Below are 17915 nucleotides of genomic sequence, written 5' to 3' on the forward strand. Positions count from 1 at the left end.
AGCCCCGAAGGATCTGTCTTGGTGCCTATCCCCCCCTGCCTGAAAGGGCCTCTGATAGGAGGAAGGGTGAGAAGATTGCCCTGTTTCCTGGCTCCTGTAGGGTCTCTTACGAAAGGACCCCGCCCCTTTCCGGTCACCCCTTTTAAAGGTTGCCGGAAGGATCTTGCGTTTGTCCTTGGTTTCGGTGACAAACTTGTCCAGGGCCTCTCCAAACAGAAAGCCCCCTTTAAATGGGGCCGATGCCAGCTTCCATTTAGCCTTCATTTCGGCCTGCCAGTGCCTGAGCCATAGGAGGCGGCGGGAGGTGATATTGGAAGCTAGAGCTCTGGAAGAGAATTTTGCTGCTGTCAAGGTGGCATCCGCCGAATACTCGACAGCGGTAATAATCTTGGTTAGCTCATGGCGCCACCTAGATTTCCTGGGCGGGGGTCTGGACCTGAGTTGGCGCAGCCAGAATAGGGTGGCCCTAATAAAAAAGGAGGCAGAGGTGGATGCCTTGATGGCCCAGGCAGACGCCATGTGTGTTTTCTGACATGCCTTTTCTGACCTCTTATCTTCTGCCTTAAGTCCCTTTAGGAGCTCAGCTGGCAGGTTGGAATTGGAAGTCAGAGACACGACTGGGGCATCTACTTCTGGGAATTTGAGGATTTCCTCCATTTTATCTTCTACTGCATATAGAGTTCTATCCCCCCCACTGGGGTTGGTCAGGGTGCCTGGCTGTAGCCACTGGCGCTGTACCGCGTCCATAAATAGGTCTGGCACAGGAATAACCTCGGGAGTTTCTACTGTCTCTTTGAACAACCCATGCTTAAGATCCTTGGAAGAGGAAGCCTGAGAGGCCTCAGGCCTGGAAGTGGGGCCTAACTCTGTGGCCGTCATGGCTTTGTGCAAGATAGACTTGAATAATGACGGTTGAAACAGGCCAGAGAATTTTGGCTTGTCAGGGGTGGGGTTTTCGTCTTCGGAAAGGGCGAAAATCTCCCCTTCTTCCTGCTCAGAACTTGATAACCCAGAGTGAGAGGGGCTTGAAGATGGGGAGGAGGATACAGGCTCCTTAGAGGTGGAGGCCCTAGGTTTGCGTTTCTCCTTTGGGGCCTTGCCCTTGCGAGAGCCCTTGCGCTTAATGCCTTCAGCTATCCCTTGGGAGATGGCTAAGGCAATTACCTCCCTCATTTCATCCGAGAGAGCAGGACTTTTTCCCCTTTTTTTCTTTTGCTTACTGGGCCTGCGCTGGCTAGGCCTGCCTGAGCTGGATCCACCCTTCCCAAAGGGGGAATTCTGGACAGAATCTCGTTCCTCTCCGATGGAGGAGCTAGGGGAGTTGGGGTACCCCCAAGATGCTTCAGGAGATGGATCCCTGGATGCATAGTTATCCCCAGACAAGAATTCACTGTCCCCGGGGGATTGGGCCTCACGATCAGGGGAAGCTGACTCCCTGCTGCGACGGTCTGGGCTAGGTTCTGGCTGAAGGGGCCTTGAAACCTCCCTGGGATCCACTGTGGCTCTTGGAGAAGACCTTTCAAGTGAGCCTTTGTGCCCTTTGCCTTTATTTACAGAGGGATCCAGCTTGCAGCGCTTGCTGGAGGACCCCACCTGATCCCCTAAGGCCTCCCTGCATTCCTCAGCCATTTCAGGTCCCCACGAGGCCTGGGAGATAGCTGGAGTTGGGATGGGCACGCGCTGGCCTTTGCAGTCCAAAAGCGCTGGCAGAATCTCCAGGAGGGAAGGGCCGCCTTGGGGTCGTATTTCCTTCCTCCCACCGCCCTCGGTTCCCCGAGACTTAGCTTATTTTCCGGAGGGAGAGACTAGCTGGCTTCCCAGACTAGCCCCCAGCCTCCCCGCGGCGTTCTGCAGTCGTTGAGGGCTCGCTGAGGCTCCGTTGGCTGGCTGGGCTCTTCTTGCTGCCTTGTTCCTAGCACGCTCTGAGCTCTGCCGCTCTGCCCAGTGAGTCGGAGCGATCCAAAATGGCGGGGGGTGCGCACGCAGCCGCTTCCCGCTCTTTCCAGCCCTGAAGGTGTGCGAAGGCTCCAGCCGTCGCTGCTGTTGCCGGACAAAATGGAGCAGGCGAGGGAATCCTAGCAATCCGGCTCACCTGCTTTAGAGCCTTCTCAGAGCCTTGCTGGACTTTTCCTCCCCCTGGGATGCCCCTGTTCCAACAGGGAACTTGGTTTATCCCACTAATTGCTCCCTTGCTAGCCAGCCCCCGCTGTGCAAGCCTTTCCAACCCCCTGCAGTGCTTGCAATTAGCAACAGCAGGGAAAAGCCCGGCAGCCCTTCTCTTAAAGCGACGGAAGCCTCACTGGACGCAAATAGACAGACCTGATGTAGAAGCGTGATTTCCTCTATCTGAGAATTTAAACGTGGTCCAAATTGGGAAACTTTTTCCAGCCTTTCTGCTCTTAGACTGGAGCTCTCCCAAAACAGCCCTAACTCGGGCGGACTGAGTTTTCGAATTGAGCATGTGCAGGCAAAGGGAGGCGTGGTCAAGAAAAACATCACTCAGTCCAAGGGCAGATAGGCTGTGTTAACCCAGCATTTGGGCTCTCTGAGCAGTGCACTGGAGAACTAATTAAGTAATTAATTAGATCATTTAATTTGCCCTTTGCTAAATGCTTCTGCTAAAAAAACTCATGCATGTGAACTAAGCCATAATATCAATGAAATTTAAACCTTGAGAAAGCATTATTACTAGGCACCAACAAAGCCTATAATATTCTGCTTTGCAAAATAATATATCTGCTTTTGTTAAAAAACAAAAGGTTGCTAGACTGTGGTGAATAAAGCATTTTTTAATTTAGACTGAAGATAAAATCAACTCAGTTTCGACCCTGCAAAACGTGCCAGAAGTTACGATGCTCATCCCTGCCATAACAAGCATCAGCTGATTTCAATGTTGTGTCTTTTTTCAATTCTGAAGAGTGATTAAGTCAATAAAAAAAACATTCCAGGCTTTGTGGGTACTGAAATTACAACTCTGACAAATCCAACTACCTAAGCCAATATTACATATGAAGTAGAAGCATTCCGGACTGAATATAATCTTGGCTCCTATAAAGAAGTTAGTACATACTGTATACTAATTTACATAGACATAACTTCACCCAAGTTCATTTTCCTGGCTTTAAAAAGATTTTATTTGATCATCATTGAAAACACCTACCAAATAAAGTAACTCATCAGATCAAATGAACTAAAGAGTTCATTTTTTCAGTCTATTCTTGGATAAGGACAAAGCTTTCCAAGGAAAAGCCACAACACTATTAAAGAATTTTAATCCTCAGAATATTTAACTCAAAATGTAACCATTTACATGGCTTATGGGTCACTCCAATCAACCAACTCTAAATCACAGTTATCCATAGAAATACTGTGTTTTCCTGAAAATAAGACAGGGTCTTATTTTCTTTTGACCTCCCCCCCAAATAAGCGCTTGGCCTTATTTTTGAGAAGGTCTTATTATTTTTGAGGTGCAGAAGGGAGTAGGCGTGGTCACCTCATGGCTGCTGCTGTGTTGCAATATTTTTGGGGAGGGTTTATTTTGGGGGTAAGGAATTATTTGAGCGTATGCACTCAAAAGCCTGATTGGACTTATTATCTGGGGAGGTCTTATTTTTGAGAAACGGTATATAACTTAGAGTAAAATAAATGGATACAAAATTTAAGATTAAATTCAATGTTATAAACAAACATATGTATCAGGAATCAAATATTTAAAAAATCAATTAATTAATTGTCTAGAAAAATAGTCATATCAGGTCCTCATGAAATAGTTAAATCATTGTTTATTCATCATTTTATCACTGAATCACAGTGATTCAATAATGGGGATTGGGAGTTGCAAATATAAGGTGGAGGCGCATAATTCTCAATGTCTTTCACTCTTGCTATAATGTGGCAGATTTGAATGATACTGTTGTATGAACTACCATGTACTCACAAAACATGGCAATTCCACATAAATGGTCATGTGGATGCAGTATTGGATAAATAGGGGTACACAACATATTATTAGGTAGCGCTTCTTACAGGATATTATATAGAAATGTTGTTTGTGGTTTCAACATGATAGAAATATCATATATAATATGATACATGATTATTTTTACTTATCTTACCTGCTGTGAATGGGACTTTTTTTAATTGAAAGAAGTTCATATACAAGATTGCCAGGCAACATAGAACTTAATATATTGGTTTTCACTTGTATTTTTCATCTATCTGTTGAACAATTACTGGAGACATAACATTATAGGTTCTGCTTGTTACTTCAGCAATAATAACTATGTATCTACACACATGCATAAGCCTAGATTGAAACATTTTGTATTATTAAATATTACTGTTCTGTTCACAAGTTGTTTAACCAAGGAAAATGTTTCTTTCCAAACCTCCTTACTCAGGTGTCTTTGAGTTTAAAAAAAATCTGCTATGACTTCATTGCAGAAGTTCAAATACAAGATAGTCAGTAACATAGAATTTAAGATACTGATTTTCACTTTTATTTTTCATCTATCTGTTGAACAATTGCTGGAGACATAATGGAATTACACCTACAAAGTGTGTGCTTTATCACGGGGTCTTTCTTTACCTAGTTGACCACTATGACATAATTAAATGGAATTTCAGCTTATCCTGAAGCTTCTGCTCTTTAACAGTGGTCCCAAACTGATGTTGAGGAAATGAACTTATCCAAGATGGCAAATCTCCAGTGAGGTTATATATTGCTATTTAGATAATAGATGAAGATGTAAGTGTAAGTACTGTGTGTGTGATTCCCAATTCCTTTCACAACATTCCTAAACAGACTGGCCTTAAGTTCCTTGAGACTTCCCAAGAAACTCATATTAGGGTATAATTTGGCTCCTAAAGCCAATGTTTCAAGAGAGGCAATTCCTTTAGGAATTTCACTATTACCCAGTCCATTTATTTACACCACAGATAAAGAATGACTGCATTTAAATCAGGCAAATTTGATGAAATTACATCAAATCAATTCTAAACGCAGAGTTGTAATAATACAAAAGTAAAGATTAAAACTGTAAATCCCTCTCCTCCCCCCTCCCACACAAACATACACACTTTTTCATGCCAAACTTTAGGGAGCCTAAAAACTCTGATAGAAGAAAATTAGGAACTTCTTTTCTAGTCCTCTTTTCTGATGAGAGCAACTTTTGCCAAAAGCACTAAAACCTGGTTCAATGACCGTGGGATTACTGTGCTTGATTGGTCTCTCCATTCTTCCTCCATACTCTGGGTCCTTGGTTTCCAAATGAGATGCAAAAGTTGCTCTCATCAGAAAAGAGGACTTTGGACCACTGAGCAACAGGACTTTGGACCACTGTGCTTCATTAAGACCAGGGTCAACACAGTTGTCTACCAGGAGATGTTGGAGCACTTCATGCTTCCTTCCGCAGACGAGCTTTATGGGGATGTTGACTTCATTTTCCAGCTGCCCACACTGCCAAAAGCACCAAAACCTGGTTCAATGACCGTGGGATTACTGTGTTTGATTGGCCAGCAAACTTGCTTGACCTGAACCCCATAGGGGACATAGGGGGCATTGCCAAGAGAAAGATGAGAGACATGAGACTGAACAATGCAGAAGAGCTGAAGGCCGCTATTGAAGCATCCTGGTCTTCCATAACACCTCAGCAGTGCCACAGGCTGATAGCTTCCATGCCACGTCGCATTGAGGCAATAATTGCTGCAAAAGGGGCCCAAACCAAGTACTGAGTACATATGCATGCTTATACTTTTCAGAGATTCGATATTGTTCTATGTACAATCCTTGTTTTATTGATTGCATGTAATATTATAATTTTCTGAGATGGTGGATTTGGGGTTTTCATGAGCTATACACCATAATCATCACAATTATGACAAATCACAGCTTGAACTATCTTGCTTTGCACGTAATGAGTCTTATCTCATACATTAGTTTCACCTTTTAAATTGCATTACTGAAATAAATGAACTCTTGCATGATAGTCTAATTTTTCAAGTTTCACTTGTATGTACTAATTCTCAGTAATCATCCTGAAAGGTGAGGTCCCCAATGATTCGAAAAATGCCAAATCTATCACAAAGAGCAAAGTGTAATTGTTTGTGTGACACCAACTCCATCAAAATATTTAGAATTTTAGGACAATGTACCTCTTGAGCTATTGGAAAAACTTCTCTCTTTTCTAGAGAGTGGATCTTTAAAATTAACTAAAATATTTAAATTAATATTGGATAGCAATGGATAGTAGAATAGAAGAACTGAAAAGGGTGAAAAAATACCAACATTGCATTATGGCTTAAATTAACCATGGTGATTCCAAAGGCTAGGAGAATACTGGGTAACATACAAAAAAATATTTGATGGACCCATTTGAAAAAAGGTCACAAAGGTTCAATCTGAACATATACTGCAACAATATATTACAATGTCCTAAACTATTGGAAAGAACTTGATTTATATGAAGACTAACTTCAGCTAAAGAATTGTGATTTCACAATGTTAGGCATTCTTTTCTCCCTAGCTTAGTGAGGCACCATCTTGAAGTCCCTTTAGGGCTTGTGTGCCCTGAGGGAGATGAAAGCTATGCCACATGTTCAACTATACTGGACAGGTTTCATCTGAATGTCTCCCATAAACAATATGGTAAGACGTAATTTGAAGATCATAATTTATCCATACCAGATCAATTGTTACCCAATAAACAAGGACCATGCTAGGTGTTGGAGTTCTTAGACATTTCTTAATAAATGAGCTTCAGACCTCAGGACAGTTTGCAGATCAACCAGAACTAGCAGCTGCAGGACTACTAGAAGAAAATCTCCTTACCTATCACAAATATACAAATATTAACATCATTGGCACTGATAAAATCATCAACAGTCAATTGCAAAGACTAGCTTTATTTGCAAAAGCTTACATCGCAATGAAACTTTTAACACTACAAACAAAATTGCCTATCCCAGGTCCTTGGTAGGTGGATAAAAATGCCAAATTATTCTAAACATTTGATTTGACTATGTGACCAACCATAATAATATCCTTAAAACATAATGATCTAAGGATAAAACAAAATACTAAAACTCAAATTTTGCAGGCATAAATGTAGACCAAATACAGAGGAAGCTATTCTGAATAGATATTTAAAGAATGACTATAAATTAAGTAACTATCTTTTAGCCTTTGGACAAACAAATTCTTCTAGACTAGATTAGATGTGATTAGGATGAAAAAGTGGTAGAAGCCAAGATAAAAATGAAAATGTGGTTTAAATTGAATTAAGTTACTATGACCTCCCTTTTAAGTATTTAGTGATTTCTTGTTTCTTTCACATTAAAATTTAGTGGCAATTTTAAGAAAGATGGTGGAGGTTTTATCCATATCTTTCTATGGTCACCTGCAACTATTGAATCCAAGACTATGTCTCTCCTGCATCAAATTTAGTTCAATAATTACAGTCTCATTTATCTCTCACTTTGGACTAAAGTTTAACAGAACAGAATACACTATTATTATCATTAAGTTTCCCAGAAAATATGACCTACTCAGAAAGTAAGTCGTAGCTTGATTTTTACACTTGTACCCACTACTCCTCCAAAAAGCCCTAATTAAGACTCCATCCACTCCAGGGTGCACTGGTATAACTTAAACCAGGGGGAGCGTGTGGAGTGGAGCCCTACTACTTACCTTCTGACAGTTGCCAGGCTTCGCACACCTTGGCCCATTTCTTCTGCTGCTGGCAAGGCTTTCCTGAAGGCCTTTGAAGCTGGCAAGGCTTTCCTGAAGGCCTTTGAAGCTAATAACAATCTGTTATCTGGAACAATCCAGAGCTCTGTTACCAGCTACAGAGGTCTTCAGGAAAGCCTTGCTGGCCTTGCCAGATGAAGTTCCTGAAGGTCTCTGACAGCAAAAAAGAGGCCGGGGGCGACACGCGCAAGTAAGTGGCACATGATGTGCTCAAGTAAGTGGATGACCTCGCCCCCAAATAAAGACCAGGTAGCTTTTTTTGGTGTAAAAGAAAAATAAAACAGAATCTGATTTCCTTAGGATGACAAAATTGAACTTAAGGAAAGAATTCAAACCACAACCACCATATCATGATCATAATCATCATTTCATCTTATCTATTATTTTTTAAAAATATTAAGGAAATTTAATAAAAATATATCTTACCATCCCTTCTAAAAGAACACATGCAGAGTTATTGCTCTGCAATAACTTTTCTAAAACAAGCATTCCTTTACCAAGATTAGGTTCTTTATAAATAGACGAATCATCAGGTGCATTTTTAAAGCTTGTCTTACAACAGCCTTTCCTAACCTGGTGCCCTGCACTTTTTGCAACTCAATAGTATGGACACAAGCTTTGTTCATGGGAAATTATGAAAGCTGGTGTACAGCATATCTGTATGCCATCAGATTGGGGAAACTAATTTAGAACAAGCAGAAAGACATACATTATGCAGGATCTAGCTATCTCAATTCTGTGCATCCAGCTTTGAAAAAGATACCAAAACATAATGAAACAAGACCACCCACAGGGAGACAACACAAGCCTCATCCTATCTACCTGGCACTGATCTTTATTTAAACACTTCAGTTCAAAGGAAGTCTTGGGCTGTTTGCCATCAAACATCTACTGCCAGGAAATTATGAAGAATCACATAATTAATTTTAGAGGAAAATGCCAGCAGAGAGTTCTAGTAAACATGGTTTTCAAAGAGATTGCTCTTCTTCCGGACATAACTTACATAGAACAGAATACATAACATTGCTTATTTAGGAAAAATAACCCCAGTGGACAAGCTACCACAATGAAGACGATGTACATAAAAATGAAATACTGTAATAATATTTTAATGTTACTTGGGCTTCATTTGATAACTTTTATTTTACATTATTTATTTTATTTTATTTTAATTCTGCTTATAAGTTGAAAAGTCTATAATTAAAACACTTTTAAAAACTTTAAATTATCCCTCTTTTAAATACTTCTTCAGTTACAGAGCAGGTAAGCTATTTGGCAATACATGACAGGTCATTGATCAAACAGAGCATCTCTTTATCTAGGGTGAATTGCAAAAAGCAACTAGGTCTCTCCTATTTACATTACACTGAATAAATAGAGTTGCACAATTATCTACATAGTGTGCTTTTTGGAAGAAAAAAATGTACAAATTTCTCTGTTGTTATTAAAAGAGAGTTTGGTACAATTGGTTTTGTATTTCTACATTGTTTTCAGCAAGAATTTAACTGATTTGAAAGAATGACCTCATCGTTCTCATGACAGCCGAAATTTACCAGTGAGCTTGGAGCTCCACCAGCTCTTTCCTACCCACTGATCAAAGTGAGTTAAATGAACAGCACTCTGTCTTTAAAATGTCATTATCTTTAACAATAGTTCATTTCATGCAAAATGGATTTATAATTGCTCAAACAAAATAAAAACCAACACCCCTCCCCCAATATTGCAAGTTATCATTACAGGAACTGATCAGCAGAAATATTACATTCACAGAATGAACTACTAGTTGTTTTTTAAAGTACTTTTTATGAGTGTATTTTACTATGAAAACAAAGCAGAATGCGTATAAAACATTTGAGCTATACTTTACATTAGAAATACATGAAATGCTTAAAGTAATATTATAAAACTATCAATGATAGAACAGCAAGGTTATTTCGGTAGTTTGTGGCCTTTAGCAAGTCACACTTAGACCATAAAAACGTAAGAGGATGAGTGAAAAATGGCAAGATAGGGAAGAAAAGGAAACAAGATACATAATATAATGGAAGTGGGTTTAAACAAGCTTTTAGATGAATACAATGGTAAATAACTATATCTATAACCACTTAAACTTCAAACGCAAAGCAATCTCCCAACACAAAATAATTATTAAGCCACAGGTTTTAAAAACACCAAAACTGTTCTCCCTTCCAATATTAAATTGCTGTGATTAGCTTATTAATTTAAAAACAGCTTGATTATTTATCCAGTTTGAATTAAATCCTAACGTTTGTGGTTTAATTTATAATTGTGTTTCTTTAACATTCTGGTGAAAGAGAAATAGAATACTTACGCAGCCCCCAGCAAGAATTTCTGCTGGAAAAGGAACAGAACCATCTCTTTGCATAAATTTGTCTCTCACAAAATCGTTTACCTTAAAAACAATTAAAATAAACATATTAAACTTTTAAATTTAAAGTGTCAATATACATTTTCAAGTATAAATTTTAAGTTTATCAGCAATAATGTGTGGGTGTGTGTCCTTGGGTAGATTTTACACACTTTGGAACAGATTTATAGCACAAGAAGAATTCAAATATCAGAAGGTATTTATATATTTAAAAAATTAAGCTTTACAGCCACACGTTTCTGAATTATACTTCAAAAAACATACTACTAGTCAGTCTGAACTTAATGCTTTTTACAAATATATTTTTATAGAAATATTTTGTAGAATTAAAATGTTAAAAAGAAAGTTTATTTTAAGCTATTACAATTTAATATTTGAATTGCTGTTTATTAGCAGGTTAATTGATATCTTAACAAATCTCCTTTTCTACAATATTTCAGTTAAATGGGCAATAAAGTAAAAAGTAGCAATAAAATGTTTCACTCTTTTAAAAGAAGAATGTAAAAGTCCTGAATCAAACTTTTAATCTGAAATTGCCACATAAAAGATCCTCAAAGAATCTGTCAAAAGAATCAAAAGAAACTAAATCACAAACATGCAACCAACATATTGTACAAGTATGGTTAGCACAATATACTGATGCATACTTTAAGCATATAACCAAAATAACTCTTTCTACTGGAAATTGAAAATAATATATTAAGATGACCCAATGTTTTTTCTGAACTTACAGTAAGCTTTATGGCCTTTTCTGGAGCTACCCCCAGGAGCTGTGGTAGAAGACCTATAAAATGTAAAAAAATATAGCAGTTAAGTTGATCAAGAAATAGATTGTTATTATTTTTTCTTCTTAAGGGGAATGGCATCTTAACAGCAATTTTAAATTATTATGTTTAGCAAGATTATGTGTGTGGATACTACATAAAATACTCTTTACACACAGACATGCACACAATTCAGCATTGCTTTGATTCAAACAATAATTATATATACTTAGAAATATAAGAAAATAATAAAAATAATTGAAAAAACTCATTTTACTTAATTTTGTTTGGACTCTTATAAAAAATACTGTATTAGTTCTTCTTACTCATATCTCCCAAAACAAACAGAGCAAAGTGGGTGTCAGCCCTGAAGCCAATTTTTGGGAACATCTTCAGGACTGCCACAGCAAGACCGGATGGAGATGTGGGAACGTAAGGGGGGATGTAGAGATAGCTGCAAATGTAGCCAAAATAACATTCTTTCTCATGGAAGCCAAGGATAGTCTATCAGGTGTTGGAAGGGCATGGACTAAAGCCAGCCAAATTGGGACTATGACCTGATTGGACAATGTGCTGAACATGTGACCTTTGGGCTTCGATTTGGGTGGGGAAAAACCCTGGGTCCTTCAAAGTGGGGTTTTCAACAACTGTGCCAAAATGATATCCCAAATAAAATTATGCTACGAAGAAACTTTAGGCCTCAGAGTTTTGATTGCTTTGGGGTTATTATTTGGAACCCTGACAGTGGGCTGATTGATTGCCATTCTCTTATAGAATGATTGCTGTTTGCTCCTATAATTAAGTATCTGTATTTTCTGAAATTCTTATTTCAGCCTTCTTTTCTTATACTTACTCTCCTCTTTCACAACTACATAAAATATACACAAAATAGATCTGAGCATTGCTGGTGTAACCTGCATTGTGGCATTTATTTATTTATTTATTTATTTGAATTATGTTTTGCCTTTCTGTTATAATGAATATTCAAGACAAAAATTAATACTAAAGTAACATAATTTGTTTTTATAATAACTGCAATAGAGGTTGTCTAAAAGGAAGCCATACTTCCAAAATCCGACCTAATTTTTGCAATAGCTCCTAATTTATTGACTCCTAAGATGCAGGCAACCTGATGGTCTCCAGATTTCCACATGAAAACCTAACATGTTACAGTTAGATGGAAGCTGACAGTCAAAAAACTAGAGATATTAGATTATCTATTTTTGCTACAGTGAGTGAAATTACATGCAGATGTGCTACTTGATAGTTGTTACCAATATACTTTATTCTTAAAGAAGTTTGCACTGAAATGCCAAAACTGGCCAGTTTTTAAGGGGTGGATCTAGGTTGGTAACCATGAACCCCACACCCAGTCCTTAGAAACTGCTTTTATAAGGATCATGTGAAAAAGATAGGAAATTGCTTTGCCCAAAACAACTGGAGAACCATTAATAATTCAGAATTACTTAATTCATGTTTTGTCTTTGTCTTTTGTAAAAATAACAATTGTGAAAAGAAGGATGAAAAGCTTGAACATAATAGAAACATAGCCAGGGATTGTCTATTGATTTTTGAGTTAAAAATCTCCTGAGCCAGAATTGCATCATAGGATACTGAATTATCTAGTCAAAATGTTATTTATTACTTACAACCTTACTTGCCATAGTAGTTAAGTGAGTCATTGCAGTTGTTAAGTTTGTATCACAAATACCAAGTGAATCTGGTTTACCCATTGACTTTGCTTGTCAGTAGGTCACATAATGTGATCATATGTCCTGGGACATATGACCGTCCTAAATATGAACCAGTTGTCAGGCATCTGAATTATGATCATGAGGCCTTGGCGATGCTGCAATAGTGTTAAGTATGATAAATAGTTATAAATCACTTTTTTCAGTGAAGTAACTTTGAATAGACACTAAATAAGTGGTTATAAATCAAGGACTACCTATCTTGACTTGAAAATAAAACAAATGACATGATTCATGCCTTTGAGGATTGAAAAATATGTAGACAAAGTGATAGGTTGAAGGGATTTGTAGAATATCTAAAAGGAAAGGAGGACTATAAGATTATAATTATCTGCTGGAGAGAAGATTGGGACTTTCTATTAGGTTATTTCATAATTTTAGTTTCTTTCCTTTCTTGCGCCTATTTCTTTTTTTTCTTTCACCTTTAGATTTGACTTCTACTGTATGCAAACACTCAATAAATATAAATAAAAAGGAAGTAAAGCAGATAGGGTGAACTATTGTAAATCTGACACACAGACACTAAAATTTTAGAATTAGGGTTGGAATAGAGAGAGAAAAAGAGAAAGTGCTGCAGATGACACAAAATTGGATAGGACACTTAATATTCTAGAAGACAGAAATAAAAACCAGAACAATCTCATTAAGTCAAAAAAAAAAAAGATTGAAAGCAAAAGATTTAGAAAGAGAGAAATGGAAAGCTATGCACTTAAAAAATAGAAATACATAGGTGATTCTTGGCTTGGAAGTAGTACTTAAAAAAACTTGTAATTGATTTCTAAATGAATATGAGTTACGAGTGTGAAATAGCTTAAAAAGAAGAACAATTTTAATTGCATCTACAGAGGTATAGTTTCCAAATCACAGGAATTAATGCTTTATTCCTTTAATCCCTATCTCAAATATTATATCAATTTCTCAATACCAAAATTTAAGACCACCTGTATTATGTTCAGGAAGAGGAACAGGAATGATTGAGGACTATAAATTAAGTCCTACTAAGGTTGACAGGAGCAACCTAAGAAGGAAAAACTGAAGGATAGCACTCCTCAAGAACGGGAAAAGATGTCTATGAAAAAAGTTAAAGATCTCTTTATTATAATTTCCAAATGCAGAATACAGAACATTGGATTTAAATTATATCAATTCTAATTGAATTTTAAAAATCTTTGAAAGATCAGAAGCTTAGACTATTGAGTTCAATAGACTCAAAGATCAAATCAAACTGAAGTTGTTCAGCTGACACTTCTCTATATCTTATTTCTGTAGTTTGATGGTAAACTGGCTATTTCCAAAACTTTCATCAGCAATAAAGAGGCAAAATGGACTGATGGTTTTGCTTAATATAAGCCAATTTGGTTATCAAGGCATTCCTTCCGCCAGATATATTTATGTTCTTTTAAAAGCCTATATCAGACTTTTTAATTGACCTTCCAGAGTTGTTTACAGGGCAGAGTAAAACATAATAAATTAACCCCCCCCTCTCTCTCACACACAAAATGTATAAAAGAAATTATTAAGTATAAATCTTTGATATCTGCTTAGGCTTACATGTTCTTTTATTTAATGAGACTTAGCTTAAGAAAACAGCCAAGGAATTTATAGGCTACATGTTTCAAATGCTTGAGCAAATAAAGTTTTTGTAACTTGCTATTAGAATAGCAACACTAGGGATATGGCTGATGTTTCATAATTTTGTAGCTTATAGCTTATTAAACACAGTTGATAAAAAGGATATTTCTGCACACAACAGAATCGTGCTGAATATGATGCAAGCCATATTAAATTTTATAATGATGAAGAGATGTGAATAATATAAAATGATGTGGTAAATCCTTGGCAGCTCCTCTATTAAGGACTGATTCTTAAACATAATGTTGAGGATTTCTATATGGATGCCGCAATTGGATTAATTGTGTATGGAATAATTGTTCCTTCTTTCATTCAACAGGGCCCAGATTTCTTCCTGTTTTTAAATAGCCTCCTAAGATCCCCAAGATGGTATAATTCATGCTCATCAAAGAGAGAAAATTTGAAACCCCAGCACAAATTCTGTGTCCTATGTTGTGGTAAATAAAAATTAATCATTCCAAATATGTACATAGTTAAATCAAAGCATTTATATTTGGGGTGCATGCTCATCCAAAGAAATACTTTTTTTACGATCTAGAATTCCTGTTCAACATTTTTTTTTGCATTTCATATATAGAACAGTAGGTTGGATACAATTCAAAACAATTTTCAAATCTTTTCATGGATAGATAAAAAGGAAAATTAGCATTAAATGCCCTGGGTTTGAACAATTTCTTGGATTAATACAATTCATAAGAATATAAGGGGCAAACATTGAAGGATTTTCTAGTACAATATAAGTTTGTTTCATTTACAATCATAATGATTTAAAACTAATTTTTAATTGCAAATAAATAACAATGCTATAAACTGCAAGTTTTAAAATAATAGCCTGAAAAAATTCTAAGAACAACCAAAATGTGAGAACTTAGAAATGCATATAAACAGGGCATTCACATGAATTTAATACATTTATGATGTTAAATGTGAATTCTACCTTATTTAAAAAATGTGTGTACATGTGTTCAGTTTTTCTGTTAGCACTATAGTAATCATCCAAAATCAGAGGTAGAAGATTTTAAAACACAACATTATTCTGGCATTCTATATCATGTACTGAGAAACCATCAAAAGCAGAAGAAAAGCAAAATAATTGAGAGGGGGGGTTGGAAATGAAACACTTGCCAGAAGGAAGCAGCTGTAACTCTGCAATAGAGCAGATGTTTTGCATCATAAAATCTAATGTTCAACCCTAAGCACATTCAGTGCTTTAAAACAGGTAAAATGGCTTGAAAACAGAACTGGTTACAGTAACAATATTGCATTAAAAAAATCAGTGAACTGCTTCCAAGTAATATGGCTTCACACCCTTTAAATTTTTAACAAGAGTGAGCTATGTTAAAATAAGTACTAACACCCCCAAATATCGATGTTGAGACGGAAGGTAACATAGCAACAAATTGTGAATTAGGGGGAAAACCCTACACTTTACATATAATCAATTAGATTTAATCCAAAATTATTGCTTTTAAAGCATAGAAAATAAATAACTTTTACTTTAAAAAGAGAAAGAAAACCTGTTAAGGTTTTATTAAAACAAATAGCATTTCATCTGCATTAATGATGTTAATGAATGAGTCCAGGATACCTAAGAAAGCATCTCACCCTAACAGGATTGGCCTATCCACTAGTGACAGAAGAAGGGGCATGTGGCAAATCTGTCAATCCAGGAATTCTGGTTGGCAAGGTCCAGGAGAAGGGCCTTTTCTACCATGGTTTCCACCCTTTGAAACATCATGTTTGTTGAGGTAAAATCTGCTTCCACCCTCTTGACCCTGTCATAAGAATCTCAAAACTTGGCTGTATCAATTGGTGCAAATGATTAATGGTCTAGGAAGAAGAACCCACCTTTCCAACCCACTGTATTCTGGTTTTAAATTTAATATTTGTTCATTTTAATATTTTTTATATTTTCTGTGTTTGGTTTTATGATGCTATAAGGAGCCTAGAATTGCTTGACAATAAGATGGCTGGTATATAAATTTAATAAATAAAGGTGTACTTTATTGGACACTTATTGGATTACTATACACTGCCTAGAGTACCTTTTATGATATAGGTGCCAAATTTGATTATTAAATAAATAAAACCACATTTTAAATTTATTTGCTAAAACAGTAGAAGTTACTTCAGAGACCATGATCTATTTAAACCAATCACTCTAAGAGCCATTTAGTGGTCAAATAGAAAGATAAACAAGACAAGATTCTTCCTGAGATTCCTATGAGACAAAGTTTAGATACGTTTATTGTCAGACTCACTTGCATTTTAACACTGCCCTCCATGATGTTTATTCTCTTTATAAATTATAATTCCAATAATAATCATTTTTCCAGAATTGAGATAAAATAAATGCTCCTTCTGGACATTTACTGAATCCGCTACAGTATTGGTGGCTATGGCATACTTCCATGATTGCCAATGCTCCAGGTGCCATATGTATTTGTGATTTCAGTTTCATCCCTCCATCTACCAATGGTTATATGGTCAAAAATGAAACTGCTGGCAACTCATTCAGCAAGACACTAAAAAATTGAACACTGACACTACTTTTTGGCATGATCAAAACAATTTTTCCTGCACAGATACATATATGCATATATGCATATACGCATGCATGCATGCATGCATGCATGCATGCATACATACATACATACATACATACATACATACATACATACATACAACCTGGGTCCCTTGCTGCAAGAAAAAGATAGGCAATACAACTGATGTACCAGCTCATGATTACTGACGATGATTTATTATGGTTTTTTCTCAAACTACAGTGTTGACCTCTTGATCATCCTTGCTATATGTACTGTAGAAATATGTTAAGGGGAAGCTATTATTAACATCAGATGACTTCAAATGTGTCTGACAGCAGGCTTTGAAGTAATTGTGCATTTTGCATAGAAGTGGCTGCTCTAGCTAAGAGAGAGATATATCAGACCTGCTAGGAGAGAGTACAATTAGCAAATGACAAAAATGCTTACAATCATATACCACAAAGGAGAAAATACAATATTATACTTTGGGAAGCATAAAAATGTTCTGGAATATTAGAAGCAGTCCATAATATTAAAAAAAAAACTATGATAAGATTTGCTTTGTTAGACAAGATTGTTTTATTTAAATGTTTTATAAACTTTCTTATGTTAGGCTTTATGGGGAAAAATGTCCAGAAAAAAATAGAGCATATTAGCGAGAAGTTTCGTTGCTGCTCTTGAAATTGGGGTGAGGGGCCAGACACAGACCCAGTGAAAATACATCATCCAAATTGGTAACAATCAGTGCAATACAGCTCACATTTTGTAGAACAAAACTTAGAGAATGCCAAAAGCTCCCTTTTGGACTCAAGATGGATGAACAAAACTAAGAAAATATAAACAGGCATCAAACCTCTTGAACTAGAACTAAAACATCTGGATACTGACCTCTGTATAGCCCAAAGAATCCTTCATAACGTAGCACTTTCTTGAAGCAATCAAAGCTACTCTTGTACATCAGCTCTCCAACAAATGACCCAGTGGAGCGCTGGTTCTGCATTCGTGTTTTCACCAGATCAATTGGATACACAGCAGTGGCTCCAACCGCTGTTAAATAAGGAGGAAAAAAAACCTCTGAATTAAGCC

General features: G+C 36.8%; 1 protein-coding gene across 1 annotated transcript in view; it reads right to left on the minus strand.

The window, feature by feature from the left end:
• Positions 1-17915, minus strand: part of SLC25A13 (solute carrier family 25 member 13) — a 163432-nt gene that overhangs the window by 33939 nt on the left and 111578 nt on the right. The window contains exons 11-13 of the mRNA XM_032235092.1: positions 17718-17876; positions 10868-10920; positions 10080-10160 (exon numbers count right to left, since the gene is read on the minus strand). Of these exons, the coding sequence (XP_032090983.1) occupies positions 10080-10160; positions 10868-10920; positions 17718-17876 (293 nt within the window). The remainder of the gene's footprint in view (positions 1-10079; positions 10161-10867; positions 10921-17717; positions 17877-17915) is intronic.

Source organism: Thamnophis elegans, chromosome Z (assembly GCF_009769535.1).
Source record: "Thamnophis elegans isolate rThaEle1 chromosome Z, rThaEle1.pri, whole genome shotgun sequence".
NCBI classification, from domain to species: domain Eukaryota; kingdom Metazoa; phylum Chordata; class Lepidosauria; order Squamata; family Colubridae; genus Thamnophis; species Thamnophis elegans.